A 17,014-nucleotide genomic window follows, 5' to 3' on the forward strand; every position below is an offset into this window, starting at 1 on the left:
TTAGTATAAATATGCGTGCTGCATCTTGCAAATTTGGTGAGCTAAATAATATAGGCTGAGAATGATCTATCCACAGTGTAATGTGGTCATATAGAAAACAGATTGGAGGCAAAAAAAAACCTATAGCTTTCCAAGCCATGCTCCATAATGCTCTTTGTGGGTGGCTGGTGAAAATAGTCTTATTGATTGATACAGAGTTAAACAGATGCAATTTAAAGAGACCCCCAAGGCTTTATGGGTGGAACGCTGCATAAAATAAGATGCCAGCTTTTCAGGGTAAATGCTTCTAATTTGATTGTTTTTGATCAGTGCTTAACTTGGTGAAGATGTGATGGGCACAGGCAGTGTGTTTAGTCTTTAATGTCACTGTCATGGTGTTTTTCTCAGGAAAGCCATTGCCAAGGCTGGTGTTCAGGATAACGCTGCCCAATCCGGCTCCATACCTGCCAAATGTGAACCCAGCAAAGAAATCTGCAACACCGTGGATTGGACTGTGAGTTACACATCTGTATTTTAACAACACAAGGTCCTGTAGAAGGCAATCCTTTAGCATTCTCATTCATCTGTGTGGCAGCTGGCAGTAAACTCCCATCTCTAACTCATATCACAGTAATCTTTCAATAATCTTTTGTAACTTCTTACCGGTTAATTGTCTTCCACAGGAAAACGCCCAGTTTGGCCAACATGTGTGGTTTGACCACAGTCCATCTGGAGATTTCTGTTACGTGGGGGAGACGTATTGTTTTGCAAAGTCCCTGGTAGATGACCCATCTTTTTATTCTTAAACATACAGCATAAGGAGTAGTTTGTAGTAGTGTGCCTCTATTTATTAAAAATCTTGCACAAGAGCTCTCTCTACTGGTCAGATGTTGTATGCACATATTCAGATGCATGACTAACGCCTGTTTCAATCTGGTTGTGTAAACAGATGCCAATAGTTTAATTTTCTTTTCTCAGCAAAAATCTCTTCCTCGCCACAAATGTGCATCCTGCAAAATAGCTGTTCACACTGTTTGCATGGATCAGCTGGAGAAGGTTAGACATTTAGGTTAAACTGAAAACTGAATAGAAATTAGGATGCATTCAACTTTTTATCTCAACAAATGAAATTCTTTTTAACAGATTAACTTCAGGTGTAAGGCATCATTTAAAGATCCAGGGATGAAAAATGTCAGAGAGGTAAGACTTTTTGTCCCTTAAAAACAAGCATTATCGTATAATTTTGTTATAAAACTGTGATTATTTGTGTTTCAGACTCCAAACATGAGACATCACTGGGTCCATAGGAGACGGCAAGAAGGAAAATGCCGGCAATGCGGAAAGGTCAGTGCAACACTCATAAAATATGAAACGTGTAATCATCCAGAAAGCATTTATGGCCTAATTTCACTCTCCTTCCTCAGGGTTTCCAGCAGAAATTCTCCTTCCACAATAAAGATATTGTGGCCATCAGCTGCTCATGGTGTAAGCAGGCGGTAAGTGTTGCACATCTGATCTGAAATCAGTTTTCTACAATGGTTGCAATATACAAGTATACTACCACTCAATAGTTTGGTGTCAGTAATTTTTTTTTAAATAAATGAATAGTGTAATTCAGCAAGGATGCATTAAATTGATCAAACGTGACAGTTAAAATCAACTGTTTTCAACATTGATGATAATAATAAGAAAATGTTTCTTGAGCACCAAAATCAGCATATTAGAATAATTTTTGATGGACCATGTGACACTGAAGACTGGAGTTGTGGAAAATTCAGCTTTGCAACACAGGAATAAATTACATTTAAAAATATATTCAAATAGAAAACAGTTATTTTAAATTGTAATAATATTTCACAATCACAATATTACTTTTTCACTATATTTTTGATTGAATAAATGATCAACTTTTTCCAAACCCATTAAAAAATCTTACAACTCAAACGTTTGAATGGTAGTGTATAATAAAATATATATCAATGCACTTTGATATGTGTCTTACAGTATCACAACAAGGTGACCTGCTTCATGCTGCAGAAAATCGATGAGACGTGTTCCCTCGGCGCTCACGCGGCTGTCATCATCCCTCCAACCTGGATCATCAGAGTCCGCAGACAGCAGGTACCATCTGACCTGAAGAGAGCTGGCTTTATTTGACCTGTTCATAAGACACATGACTCCATTTTGTTTGGAAGTGTCTACTTTTTTCAATATTTTCAATATTGAGTTTATTGTTCCAATTGGTTTGCTGATATGTTAACATCATTTGTCTGTTATTTGTCAGAAGCAATAAAAAGTACACGTAAACTACCATTCAAAAAGTTTAGTTTGAATTCAAAGGGTTTTTTTCAGCAAGGTTACATTAAATTGGTCAGAAGTGACACTAAAGAAATGCTGTTCCATTAAACTTTCCATTCATCAAAGAATCCTGAAAAATATTATCACAGTTTTCACAAAAATACTAAGCAGCATGACTCAACATAGATAATCATAAGAAATGTCAAATCATCATATTAGAATGATTTCTGAAGGATCATGTGACACTGAAGATCGGATTAATGATGCTGAAAATTCAGCTTCTATCACAGGAATAAATTACATTTTAAAACTTATTCAAATAGAAAACAGATATTCTAAATTTATAATAATATTCCACAGTATTACTGTTTTTACTGTATTTTTGATACAGTAATACTTTTAAAAAACGGTAAAAAATCGTACCAACCTCAAACTTTTTAACGGTATATATTATATATCCTTCAAATAAAGATCCAAAGTACTAATAGTGATTATGATGCATCGACTGACAAAGTCTTTCAGACAGTGTTTTTAACAAGGTGAAAAAGAGGTCATCTGCATCTCAAATGTAAACACATAAAATGAATATGTACCTATAAACCTGTATAATCTGTCTCCATCATCCTGTTTACAGGCGTCATTAAAGAACAGTAAAAGAAAGAAGAAAACCTCTCTGAAGGCCAAACCCAGCAGGAAAGCCACAGAGGTAGCAAACACCATTGAACTACTTTGAAGAAAAGTGACACGTACACTCGATTATTAGGAACACCTGTTCAATTTCTCATTAATGCAATTATCTAATCAACCAATCACATGGCAGTTGCTTCAGTGCATTTAGGGGTGTGGCCCTGGTCAAGACAATCTCCTGAACTCCAAAATGAATGTCAGAATGGGAAAGAAAGGTGATTTAAGCAATTTCGAGCGTGGCATGGTTGTTGGTGCCAGACGGGCCGGTCTGAGTATTTCACAATCTGCTCAGTTACTGGGATTTTCACGCACAACCATTTCTAGGGTTTACAAAGAATGGTGTGAAAAGGGAAAAACATCCAGTATGCGGCAGTCCTGTGGGCGAAAATGCCTTGTTGATGCTAGAGGTCAGAGGAGAATGGGCCGACTGATTCAAGCTGATAGAAGAGCAACTTTGACTGAAATAACCACTCGTTACAACCGAGGTATGCAGCAAAGCATTTGTGAAGCCACAACACGCACAACCTTGAGGCGGATGGGCTACAACAGCAGAAGACCCCACCGGGTACCACTCATCTCCACTACAAATAGGAAAAAGAGGCTACAATTTGCACTAGCTCACCAAAATTGGACAGTTGAAGACTGGAAAAATTTTGCCGGGTCTGATGAGTCTCGATTTCTGTTGAGACATTCAGATGGTAGAGTCAGAATTTGGCGTAAACAGAATGAACACATGAATCCATCATGGCTTGTTACCACTGTGCAGGCTGGTGGTGGTGGTGTAATGGTGTGGGGGATGTTTTCTTGGCACACTTTAGGCCCCTTAGTGCCAATTGGGCACTGTTAAGTGCCACGGCCTACCTGAGCATTGTTTCTGACCATGTCCATCCCTTTATGACCACCATGTACCCATCCTCTGATGGCTACTTCCAGCAGGATAATGCACCATGTCACAAAGCTCGAATCATTTCAAATTGGTTTCTTGAACATGACAATGAGTTCACTGTACTAAAATGGCCCCCACAGTCACCAGATCTCAACCCAATAGAGCATCTTTGGGATGTGGTGGAACGGGAGCGTCGTGCCCTGGATGTGCATCCCACAAATCTCCATCAACTGCAAGATGCTATCCTATCAATATGGGCCAACATTTCTAAAGAATGCTTTCAGCACCTTGTTGAATCAATGCCACGTAGAATTAAGGCAGTTCTGAAGGCGAAAGGGGGTCAAACACAGTATTAGTATGGTGTTCCTAATAATCCTTTAGGTGAGTGTATATGTCATATAGTATATGATGATATTTTAATATTTATCTCTGAGCAGGATGGCAAATGGAAGCACTTTGTCGTGAGACCGATTCCTTCTCAGCTCATGAAGCCTCTGCTGGTGTTTGTCAATCCGAAGAGTGGCGGAAACCAGGTCAGAACCGACACAGAGTTTGTATTGCCTAGAAATGTTACTTTACAGCCACATAACAGCACTTTATCTTTTCTATGTAGGGAACCAAAATCATCCGCTCTTTCATGTGGTACCTGAACCCACGGCAGGTGTTTGACCTGACTCAGGGAGGTCCGAGAGAGGGGTAAGAGATGATACATCATACTTTCTTTCATTCTTTCTTCGCTCTGAGCTTGTCGTCTTACAGTTTCTCTTCTTCTTTTTAAGGTTAGAAATGTACAGCAAAGTGCCCAACCTGCGAATCCTTGTTTGTGGCGGAGATGGAACGGTCAGTCAAATATCTGTGCTCTTATCTAAGTGAAACTGGATTGTGGATAATATTATTGCTGCTCATACTGTTTATACAGTGTGTGCACAGTATGCAAATTTTCTAACACTGCAGTGTTATCGACATGGCCTTCAAATTTCAGAACGTTACAGCTTTTACATATCAATAAAATGCTGCCTTGACTCGACTCAAAGTCAAAATATTCAAAATTTCCCACAATGCAGTGCACTAAAAAGTACCTTCAATGCCCAGTGTGACTAATGAAGCAGACGTACTATCAGCCATAATTCATGAATAGTGCCTCTATTATCCTTTTTTTGAATATTGCCTTTCAACAAAGCAGAAATCAAGTCATTTAACTTTGCCTGCACTTTATCCAAGCCAATCCTTCAATTTTTGCCCAGACTGACACATCTGTTGAATTGACTTGACCCTGGTCAGGAAGCTCATGGGGTCCATCACGTGTTGTGTTCTCTATATGCTCTGTTTGGACAGGTTGGCTGGATTCTCTCAGTGCTGGATGAACTCCAGTTGAACCCTCAACCCGCCGTGGCCGTTCTGCCCCTCGGGACGGGAAACGACCTGGCCAGGACTCTTAACTGGGGCGGGGTATGAACCTGAATCCTCTTGGTTGTAATGTTCTCTTAAATGTATTGGCGTTAGTTAGGACTTTTCCTCTTTGTTTTTTTTTTTTTTGAGGATTGAAAATTTAAATACAAGATGCAATTTTAGGTTTTCACTCTCTTTAAATGTATATTAGAAAGTCCTCCTATACACTTTATAGGTAATGATATGCAATTTCAGAGAGGCAAGTGTAAGCCCTCAGGTCCTACTCGCCCACCTCTTTGTGGGCGTGGGAGGTGCCTATATATAACGTTTTTCAACACAAACGTTTTCAACACAAGGTCACTTTTTCTATGTAAAAGCAGGATTTGTGGTTTAATCCTCCTGTTGTGTTGGTGTCAATTTGACACCTATTCGTTTCGCATGTGCTTGAAACTCTGGTTAAACGATTTATTTCATTTTAAAATTGTGAGAATATTTCTCATTTAGATTCATGAATGCGAATGCAAAGTTTCAACACAGATTTGTTTCGGAAAGGCTGATCAAATACTGTTACAAATTTTGTGTTGGGATCACATTGGTTTCCATGCAATCTGCCAAAAATCAACACTTTGAAAAACAGTAGAGTCAGGTAAAAACACAAAACATTGATTATAGCTCGTCAAACACTAAAATCAATCAAATACATGAGGATTTGTGAATTTTAAGACTCGAATCTGAATCATCCAAGTAAAATTCTGTGCAGCTAATTTTGAAAAAAAAAAAAATGTGGGTTAGGTTGACCTTTAAAACAATAGAAATATACAATAGAAATAGATGGGAATTTTGACATTTCTCACATATTTTATAGTTTTTTAGTCTCTGGTCTCTCAAGCTTCAATAGAGTTTTTCTGTTTTTCATACTGTCAATCTTTAGGCAAATTGCATGGAAACCAATAGGGATAACACAACAGGAGGGTTAAACTCATAAACCTGGAAATACTGACAGATTAAAGTGGTAGAACAATAGAAAATGACCCCACTATCCATTAATTTTCTCATTGTTTTCTGAAAATGTGTGTATTTGTTGACTTCAAGGGCTACACAGATGAACCGGTGACCAAGATCTTGTCCCATGTAGAAGACGGCAACATCGTCCAGCTGGACCGATGGAACCTGAGCGTGGAGCCCAATTTAGAGGCCAGTGAGGAGGAGAGGGATGAACACCAGACCGACAAGGTCAGCTGACACCAGTAGAGGGCGCTAGGCTTCAGCAGAAGAACACCATCCTTCCAGCTTCTCCACAACAAATCCAGTTTTTGTGTTCAAATGAATGGTAAGGTAGAGCTAATGACTACTCCGTGTCTGTTTCAGCTTCCCATTGACGTCTTCAACAATTATTTCAGCCTCGGATTTGATGCACACGTGACATTGGAGTTTCACGAATCCCGAGGTGTGTCCACTCACTCGTGTAATTTGACTATGGTTTATAAAACGAAAGTTTGCATATATAAAATCAGTGGTTTGTGAAAGGATTCAAACAGACATTGTTTTGTTTTTCTCAGAGGCTAAACCAGAACGATTCAACAGTCGACTTCGCAATAAAATGTTTTATGCAGGGGTGAGTGTCTGTCCATTAAAGTCATGTAGATATTTCAATTTTATTCTTTGTGTAATATGCAAAATGTGACGCATTTGTTCAAATACATACGCTCCTCTGCAGACAGCCTTCTCAGACTTCCTAATGGGCAGCTCTAAAGATCTGTCCAAACACATCAGGGTCGTGGTGAGTTGACTTTATTTATATACACACTTTTTGGGTAATATGACCCAAGTGCTTGAAACTGACTCAGTTGAGTCTAATTTAAATGTGTTAGGTACCAAGACCATTTGTCAAAATACTCAAAATATACAAAGGTGATTTGTTTTTCATTTTCTGTCCAGTGTGATGGTACTGACCTAACCAATAAAGTGCAGGATATGAAACTGCAGTGCCTCCTGTTCCTCAACATCCCCAGGTAAACTGACCTGAAACGGACCTGTGCAAATACATTATGTAACTATAAGAGAACGTATGAACATCCTGGTATTAATTCATGTGCTATTTGATATAGATCCTCTTTATTTTGTTCATGTTTGGTCTTGAAATTTAAATCCTAGTGACGTCAAATTTCATACCGTTGAACCATTACAGGAAACCTCATTATAAAAGAGATTCCAAGTTCCAAATTATGTTTATTCCAGGATAAAATATAATCTAGACATGAGAAACTAGACCAGAGTTCGTTAAAATGAGATTATCCTGACTGAGCTCGCCATTATGTTCGGTAGATATTGTGCTGGGACGATGCCATGGGGGAACCCAAGTGAGCACAATGACTTTGGGCCACAGAGACACGACGACGGGCTCATCGAGGTCATCGGCTTCACCATGACCTCTCTGGTGAGTGTCACTGCATTCGTCCTGCATGAATCCACGAATCCGTCTAAATGTTGCTGCTCTTTCTGTAGGCGACCCTGCAGGTTGGAGGACACGGCGAGAGGCTTCACCAGTGTCAGGAGGTGATCCTGACCACCTTTAAACCCATTCCTGTGCAGGTGGATGGAGAACCCTGTAGACTGGCTCCGTCCGTCATACACATCACTCTCAGGAACCAGGCCAACATGCTGCAGAAGACCAAGAGAAGAATCTCTCTACCACAGCTGTATGAGTCAGTACAACCCAACCACGTATCTATCTATCTAAACTGCGTTCAATCCTAGAGGAAATCTGACCGTTTTTTCTCCTCATAGTCAGCAGCCCATGCCAGAGAAAGTGCAGATCCAGGTGAACCGCATCAGCATGTGTGATTATGAAGCTCTTCATTATGATAAGGAGCAGCTCAGGGAGGCCTGTGAGTATCTCTTCTTGTTGTCCTCTCTCTTTTTCACAGCTCATGCACTCCTGAAAAAGCTTCTGCTTTCAAAACACGACTTAATTTAAATCAATCCTAACTTATCTTTCCTCTTTTCTTTCACCTTGTCAGCGATTCCTATGGGGATAATTACAGTTCCCGGGAACAGCGATTTGGAGACATGTCGGCTGCATATCGAGAAGCTACACGAGGTGCTTTTCAGCTTGATGAATGCTGGTTAGAAAATGTGCCAACAGGCAGATTTGGCAACAACCTCCTTCCTTGTTTGCAAAAGTAAAGGGGAGGATCGGAACTCTCAAAGTTTGGCTTCAAGTCAAGATGAAATCAAAACGGAGTCCGTTCGCTTTCAGATATGATAACTTGCTCCACCTCTAAAATGACTGTTCTGTTCCACTTTATAACTCCCGTTTGGCATTCAGCAGCCTTTTTTTCTTTCACAATTCAAATCCTGTCCTCCCGTTTTTTTTGTTCTTGAAAATACTTCTTCATTTAGAAGTGTAATAACTCAACAACTCTGGTAAAATGAGTTGCAATGGCAACTTCAACATAGTCATACTCGGCTAAATAAGAACACTTCTGTGCTGGTGCCACTCCTTGGAAAGAAAATGAATTTTTATTAAATTTAGCTTGAAAGCTGTTTCCTGTGGTGACATTGACACGTCTCTGAAACACAAATTATGTGTTTCCATTTTAATTACAGCCATTCAGGCCATGTGATATTGTGCATGTGAAACCCATTGCACGTTGACTTCCTGTTCAATTACAGTCAGAAAAACACATTGTGACTAATTGAACTCACACAGTGAGGCCGGTTTGGACGGGAGCCATTTTTCACTTGCACTTTCTGTTTTTCCTCTCTCTGTCTCTTTAGGAGGGGGATGGTATAAATCCAGACACACTCCACATGCCAAAACTTTCACCAAAATGGTGCTTCCTTGACTGTAAGTAGTGCATTTCAAGCTTTACGAATATAGAATTCGTCTAGTGTGATGATGATATATAACTTAGGCTTTATATGTTAAATCATATTTGTGAGAATCATTGATCTTGACGTTTTCCGAAACTTTTAAGTGTGATTTTCCCCTCTGGTTTGATTACAGGTACGACTGCAGACCGTTTCTACAGAATAGACCGCGGTCAGGTACCTACGAAAGAAAACTTTGACGTTTTACATCTGTGTTACATGTCACACTGTTCCTTTTTACCCTACAGCATTGCATATCTCTGCAGGAGCATCTAAACTATGTGACGGAGATCTCCCAGGATGAGCTTTTCATCCTGGACCCGGAGCTGGTCACCAAGGAGACGGTGGGCACGTCGCCCGGAATGCCGGGGGCGATGGAAACTGTTGGGGGATGTTCCAACAGCTCAGACCAGTTTGCTTTCCCTGCCTGCTCTCCCGGGCCTTCTCCTCTGTGCAGGTAGATTGGAACGAGACACTTCGGATGACAAAATGTGTGGTTAAACTTGATCGATTCGTGTTGCAAACAGCTTTTGTACTGTCTCAAGATGCAGTTTTATGTTGCTTTTTACTTTGACAGATCATTTTAACACTGTAGTCTAGCACAGTACATGCGTGGGCAGGTTTTGCTTCGCCTGTGGGCATGAAATTTCTGAAAAATGTCCCCAGAAGAACAGCAAAGGCTCACTAAACCACCTTGTGAAGGCAAATCTTCATTAAGGAACTAAAAAGAACTGTCTTGCTATGAATTTCTTTTTAATTTTGCCAAAAAGTGTTGTAGATTTAGCATGATTGTATATAAATATCTTATATTATGTTATAATTTTCTTATATTATGAATAACAGATGTGAATGCACTTACAAAAAAGTACCAGAAAATATGATGGTATTATTATTATGTTTTTGGACCATGGAAATGGAAAAGCATGGTATATGAATATGCTGATTTTACATTACCATGATATTACATCACTGTGGTTCTATCATAATACTTTCTTGTAAGTGTAGGAAGTCCTTGACAATAATAATATACAGTAATATAACATGTATAGTAGGTTATAGTAGGTTCTAAATATCTGAGACCAATAGAAAAATAATCATTAATTTGGCATTCTTTTTTAATTTCATACATTTTTAATGTAATACATTTTAATTATAATTAAATATTTATTTACTAGAAAATGTTTAATATTAATACAATAAGCAATGATAAATATAAATGTTAATAATTATAATAAAATTTATTATATACATATTTATATTAGAAAAAAAAGTTTATATAAATACAGTAAACTATTGTACAAAATATGTACAAATATAATAATTTATTTTTTATTTCTTTACATATGAAAATATATTTTATTTGATCTATTTTGTATGTAAAATATTTTTAGCATAACAATTTTAGGAGACCTTATGAAACATATTACAGAATATATTTGAATTATATGTTTATATTTGTAATAGTTTATTGTGTGTGTATATATATATATATATATATATATATATGAAATCATGTTAATATTAACACTGTAAACTATTATAAATATAAAATAATATAATACATTATTTTAAATTATTTAAACTAACATATATTTTATTATATTGTTTTATATTATATATTTTATATATAAAATAATATGAGTATAACAATTTAAGTAAACAGTTGAACTGACATTATATGATGGAATATATTTGATAATTATGTTTATGATAATTATATTTGTATTAGTTTATTGTATTAATATTACTTTTTTCATATATATATATATATATATATATATATATATATTCATTTATTTATATGAAAACCTATGTTCATATTATTACTACTATTAATATTAAAACATGTATAATTATAATAAATTATTAAAAAATTTAAATATATTTTATTATATCTATTTTATTTTATTTTTAGCTGTATAAAATAACATTAGTATAACAATTTGAGTAATATGTTCAACTGGCATGAATTTCAGAATGTTTTACTATTTAATAGGTTTTACCTATACATGCATATATAGAGAAGCTTGAGTGTTTGCAGTGAATGTGTAACACTAGACTGAACCGAACGCGTTCCTTCCTGTTTGAAAATGAAAAATGACAGTTGCTCTTCAGCTCGAGTCTATTCCCTCAGGGGAAGTCTTTTAGTCTGTGTATTTGCGTGCGCATCTGATGGCGAGACCGAGAGAGTGAGAGACGGTGACGTTTTTGTGCCAAAGTGTGTTACAAAAATGTGAGTCCATCCAGGACAGGACAGCCCCTCATAAAGGCCCCTGCTATTAAACACTCATTTATCCGTGTTTACATTCCCCCTCCCCCTGCCTGACACACAGCAGATTGCAGAGAAAACACACCCCATCTGTCAGACCTCATTGTAGCACTTGTTCTGTTACAGTGAATTATACACATCTCACAAACAATGAGTTTCCCCGCCCCCCACGCGGGAGGACAGCATTGTAAACACATCGACCTCACTGTTGTCTGTCCATCCCATCATGCTCTCGCAGGGTTCATCAGACGCATGCTGAAGGCCAAGTGGAAAGTGTGAACCCGGATAGTGACCAACACATGCAGAGCGATGCAGAGAACCCCTCAAAGCAAGGCCTGTGCAGGTACAGCTCAAACCCCGGGCTTTGGGCTTTAATTCAGTTTAGATTGTTTCCATGAGAACCATAGACACTATATGTAATATATTACACCATGGTGTTTTTATAGCAAACATCATTACTAAGATAACCATGTGATCTATGTGATTCGTTGAGACTCTCTAATGCCCATCTGCACCAGCCCTTACAGAAAAGTACTGTGGCGGTACAATGATACCATGGTACTTTGATATATACTATGGTACTGAATGACTACCATATTCATATGTCTGCATTGCACCATAATAGTGTCATTTTTTTGTTAGCGAGAGGGCATAAGATATCCATTTTTAAATGAATATCTTACATAAGCTTGTCTTTGCCCAATGTCTTTCATCTTGAAGGAGAGGAGCAAAAATGATGAATATGAGTCGTTCAAACACACTTGATGAGGACTCAGTGAATGTGCCAAGGTACATACAATATTTCAGCATTATCGCTGGTGAGACACACAAATGTAGTCGTTTTTGTTCATGAATCGGGGTATTTATATTCAATTTTAATTTCACAGGTTAGATTCTGCCTGGAATGACAGTGATCAAGGTACATACATACACACACACACATATATATATATATATATATATATATATATAGAATTGTATCTATTTATTAGAATGTCTTTATTCTACTACAATAAACTTTCACTAATATTCAAATATAATTTTACTATAAAAATATAAAATATATTATAAAGTATAATTCTATATATAATAAATATATTTAATTTAATAATATAATTATTATTACATACACATATTCATACATTTTCTATAATTACATGTTCTATAGATATACTATAATTGTATTTATTTATTGGAAAAATATTATTATTAATACAGTAAAATGTTAAAAATATAATTGTTATAAAAAAATATATCAAAAAAAAAAAATATATATATATATATAATATATATAGAATTTTATCTATTTATTAGAATGTCTTTTATATTAATAAACTTTCACTAATATTCAAATATAATTTTACTATAAAAATATAAAATATATTATAAAGTATAATTCTATACATAATAAATATATTTAATAATATATTATTACATACACATATTCGTACATTTTCTATAATTACATGTTCTATAGATATACTATAATTGTATTTATTTATGGGACATTTTTTATTATTAATACAGTAAAATGTTAAAAATAAAATTGTTATAAAAATATATATCTTAATATATATATATTCACACATTTTCTATAATTAATTTAGTACAATAAAAGTGCTTATGTTTTTCCCCCATTTTTTTCAGAATCAATAAATTTGCTCTTTGATGCCGTGAAGTGTGACAACATTGACAAGGTATTCATAAATAAGGTATTCAAGCATTATGATACATTAGTGCTGTGCGTTGCCAGAGCTGATGGACTGTCTCTCTGCTCATGATGTTCTCAGCTGGTCCAGATGCATGAAGAAGGCGTCAGTCTCTTGGTCCAGGACCGTTTCGGCTGCACCCTCCTCCATCACGCCGTCGTCTCCGGCAGCAAAGACATTGTGAAGTATCTCACTGATAATGGTGAGTTGGTTGGACTTCATTCTTTGACTTTGACTCTGGTCACGTTTCTAATTGTCTCTGACTGTTTTTGGGGAACAGCTCCTGCCTGCATCCTGGATGTGACAGAGAAATCAACGTAAGTAGTGCTGGAGCATCTTAGGCTTCTTTTACTCCATTTCATTTGTGGTTTGGATTTGAAACAGCCAAAGGTCACGAGCTGTGTGTGTGTGTGTGTGTGTGCTGTCCTCAGAGGAGAGACGGCTCTACACAAGGCTGCTGCTCTGTGTCAGAGGACGATCTGCTGTTATCTAGTGGAGGCCGGAGCGTCCCTCATGAAGACGGATCTACAGGTGACCACACGCATACCTCACTATATTTCATTTCATTTCCTTGGATCCTTTTTAAATTCTCCAGATACTCCAGAGGGGGAGGCCATTCTCCACTGCAAAACAGTACAAATATTATTGTATTTGTTTTATTTATCTATAATTGCAAAATTTTCATTATGATCCATTCATTTATCTATATCCATCCATGCATTTATCTATATCCATCCATTCATCCATCCATCCATCCATCCATATATCTATTTATCTACATCTATCCATCCATCCATATATCCATTCATCTACAGTGCGTGCAGAATTAGCACGTTGATTTTCTGATCATATTTTATTTCCAGGAACATTTTGCCAATTCCAAACCATATTAATCTTAATAATACGTTTTGGGAGTTCATTTTTAGTCCATCTCTGCAAAACGGACTTCAGGGTAGGAGATGGACTAAAAATAAACTCCCAAAACGTATTAAAACGTATTCTAGAAGATGAATTCTTCAAATAGTGGTAGAAGAGGATGTGGTGCTGGTCCTTCAAGAGTCACTCTCAATCTGTCTGTCTATAAAGCCTATAAAAGTCTTCATGTATTTTACTACACTTCAGCTTGTGATTCTTATTAAGTGGGGGTCATTTTTTAGTATTCTTTACCTAACCTAAGTCTCTGAGATCCTGACACCTTGCACTTCTGGAAACTCCAGGTAGGTTGCAGTTCTGGAAAATGGTGGCGCTGGAGACTATAGCCCCTTTCACACAGCGCATTGAACCCGGGAAATTGCCGGCAAATTGCCGGAACGCCTTCTGTGTGAACGCAAACACGACCCGGGATTGATGCCGGCATCGATGCCGGGTTGGGGACCTAGTAACTTTGCCGTGTTCAGTCCCGGAACGCGCGCTGTGTGAACAAAAGCCGTAATAATGCCGTGTCGCAGTGATGACGCTGAAGCGCGGGATCGTTCGCCAGCTGTGAAGCGGTACGTAATGCGCAAGTTTATGATCGAATCAGAGAAATAAATGCACAAGCGTGGTTTCTCGAGAGAGAAATCGCAGCTCATAAGCAAACTGAAGACGCTGCTGAGACATTTACAAGTCACATCGATGTCACGTGTCTTTCCGGGACATACACGGGTTGTGTGTGAACGCGCTCTCTGATTCCGGAAAATCACTGGCAGTGTGAATGAACCAAAATCAAACGAACCCGGGTCAAATCCCGGGTCACTTTATCCGTGTATTTTCCGGAATCTCTGTGTGAAAGGGGCTTAAAGGGTTCCTGATGGTTTCACACTTAATTCTTCATTGTTTTGCAGTTAACATGTGTCTTTTCTTCTCCACCTGTTTTTGTCTGACCCTGCTGACCCAATGAGCATTTCACTGTCCAATGGTCATGCCTTAACTGCAATTTCTAATATTGCATTAGTATTGCATTCTTCTCATGGGCATTTAATCATTTTTGACTTTTCAGTCTGAGTGAAATCTCTTTGTTGGCTTATTTTATCTGTAATAGAAAACTTGCCTAATAATTCTGCACACCTGAAAATAAGACATTTTTCATTTCCAGCCTTCATGAACAATTATATATCACTTATAAATGATTAAATACAAAATTAATAGTAGTTATTAAGATTAATATGGTTTGGAATTGGCAAAATATTCCTGGAAATAGAATATGATCAGAAAATCAACGTGCCTAATAATTCTGCACGCCCTGTATATATCCATCCATCTATTTATTTATCTATATATCCATCCATCCATCCATCCATCCATCCATATATCTATTTATCTACATCTATCCATCCATCCATTTATCTATATCCATCCATCATCTATATATCCATCCATCCATTTATCTATATATCCATCCATCCATCCATCTAAATATCCATCCATCCATTTATCTATATATACATCCATCATCTATATATCCATCCATCCATTTATCTATATCCATCCATCCATCCATCCATCCATCCATATATCTATTTATCTACATCTATCCATCCATCCATTTATCTATATCCATCCATCATCTATATATCCATCCATCCATTTATCTATATATCCATCCATCCATCCATCTAAATATCCATCCATCCATTTATCTATATCCATCCATCCATCCATCTATATATCCATCCATCCATTTATCTATATATCCATCCATCCATCCATTTATCTATATCCATCCATCATCTATATATCCATCCATCCATTTATCTATATCCATCCATCATCTATATATCCATCCATCCATTTATCTATGTATCCATCCATTCATCCATCTAAATATCCATCCATTCATTTATCTATATCCATCCATTCATCCATCTATTTATCCATCCATCCATCCATTCATCCATCCATCCATTTATCTATCTATCCATCCATCCATCCGTCAATTTATCTATATCCATCCATCCATTTATCTATATCCATCCATCCATCCATGTATCTATATCCATTCGTCCATCATCCGTGTATCTATATTCATTCATCCATCCATCCATTTATCTATATATCCATCCATCCATTCATTTATTTATATCCATCTGGGCATCCATCCATGTATCTATATTCATCTGCCCATCCATCCATCCATCCATCCATGTATCTATATCAATCCATCCATCCCAGCAAGAATTTTAATAAACAAAAACTGGCAAAAAAATTATTTGCATTTTAAAAACTGTCTTTCCTTCATCCTGCAGGGTGACACTCCAAAGATGTACGCGGAGAGAGCTCAAGACCTCGAGTTGGCCGAGTACCTGGAAAACCGACAGCACCACCAGATGATCCAGAGGGATGACCATGAGACGGCTGTGTGACCGACTTCCGACCGCCACCAAACAGAGGCGTATCCCCGTCTCTCCCGTGGCCGGTTTATCCGGGACGGCCACATGTCAGCGAAGCTATGGGGCAGCATGTGTGCGGAAATTAGTTTGTTCGCTCTCTGTATTGATTGTAATGCCAAAAAGACAGTGTTTCGTGTCATGTTTCAGAATGCATGAGTTTGCTACGTCGCGTCCAGCTTTCAGGCCGTGCAAAGCTGCACCGTTCTGCTCCTTAAGACACAATGTGCAACATTTGGGGAATTTCAGGGCTGAAGTACCATGTATAAAAGTGGCTTTCACTGAACTACTATAAAGAAAACCAGATGAACCTCATGTGAGATTAACTGCAGAGGTTTTTTGCTGCTTCTGATTACATTTACATTTGAATCGCATATCTAATAGTTTTACAGAGTTTATTTTCCACTGGAAACTTCCTTTAGCTTGGCTTCCACTTCACGTGTTTGTTCTGATCGGAGATAGACGTTGTTTTCATAACCTCCTGTGTTTAAGAATGCTTCCTCAGCTGTTGCTTACGGACAGTTTCTCTCTTTGTGGTAAATGCTTGAATTTCCTAAAA

The 17,014-nt window shown here is 37.4% G+C and overlaps 1 protein-coding gene across 2 annotated transcripts in view; it reads left to right on the top strand.

Moving 5' to 3' along the window:
- The window catches only part of LOC311283222 (diacylglycerol kinase zeta-like), a 31,475-nt gene extending 14,461 nt beyond the window's left edge, over positions 1 to 17,014 (top strand). The window contains exons 2-33 of one of the 2 annotated variants that reach the window (XM_084397532.1): positions 388 to 493; positions 663 to 758; positions 958 to 1,035; positions 1,123 to 1,179; positions 1,255 to 1,323; positions 1,404 to 1,475; positions 1,984 to 2,100; positions 2,912 to 2,983; positions 4,288 to 4,383; positions 4,464 to 4,546; positions 4,630 to 4,690; positions 5,186 to 5,299; positions 6,332 to 6,472; positions 6,608 to 6,686; positions 6,799 to 6,854; positions 6,957 to 7,019; positions 7,178 to 7,251; positions 7,565 to 7,676; positions 7,745 to 7,944; positions 8,027 to 8,127; positions 8,260 to 8,339; positions 9,020 to 9,089; positions 9,249 to 9,289; positions 9,379 to 9,569; positions 11,620 to 11,724; positions 12,102 to 12,170; positions 12,269 to 12,300; positions 13,029 to 13,078; positions 13,172 to 13,292; positions 13,371 to 13,407; positions 13,522 to 13,621; positions 16,315 to 17,014. In XM_084397532.1, the coding sequence (XP_084253658.1) occupies positions 388 to 493; positions 663 to 758; positions 958 to 1,035; positions 1,123 to 1,179; positions 1,255 to 1,323; positions 1,404 to 1,475; positions 1,984 to 2,100; positions 2,912 to 2,983; positions 4,288 to 4,383; positions 4,464 to 4,546; positions 4,630 to 4,690; positions 5,186 to 5,299; positions 6,332 to 6,472; positions 6,608 to 6,686; positions 6,799 to 6,854; positions 6,957 to 7,019; positions 7,178 to 7,251; positions 7,565 to 7,676; positions 7,745 to 7,944; positions 8,027 to 8,127; positions 8,260 to 8,339; positions 9,020 to 9,089; positions 9,249 to 9,289; positions 9,379 to 9,569; positions 11,620 to 11,724; positions 12,102 to 12,170; positions 12,269 to 12,300; positions 13,029 to 13,078; positions 13,172 to 13,292; positions 13,371 to 13,407; positions 13,522 to 13,621; positions 16,315 to 16,431 (2,860 nt within the window). In that variant the 3' untranslated portion in view covers positions 16,432 to 17,014. The remainder of the gene's footprint in view (positions 1 to 387; positions 494 to 662; positions 759 to 957; positions 1,036 to 1,122; positions 1,180 to 1,254; positions 1,324 to 1,403; positions 1,476 to 1,983; positions 2,101 to 2,911; positions 2,984 to 4,287; positions 4,384 to 4,463; positions 4,547 to 4,629; positions 4,691 to 5,185; positions 5,300 to 6,331; positions 6,473 to 6,607; positions 6,687 to 6,798; positions 6,855 to 6,956; positions 7,020 to 7,177; positions 7,252 to 7,564; positions 7,677 to 7,744; positions 7,945 to 8,026; positions 8,128 to 8,259; positions 8,340 to 9,019; positions 9,090 to 9,248; positions 9,290 to 9,378; positions 9,570 to 11,619; positions 11,725 to 12,101; positions 12,171 to 12,268; positions 12,301 to 13,028; positions 13,079 to 13,171; positions 13,293 to 13,370; positions 13,408 to 13,521; positions 13,622 to 16,314) is intronic. The other variant, XM_084397533.1, reaches the window with a different exon arrangement.

Source organism: Rutilus rutilus (assembly GCF_951802725.1).
Source record: "Rutilus rutilus genome assembly, chromosome: 23".
NCBI lineage: Eukaryota > Metazoa > Chordata > Actinopteri > Cypriniformes > Leuciscidae > Rutilus > Rutilus rutilus.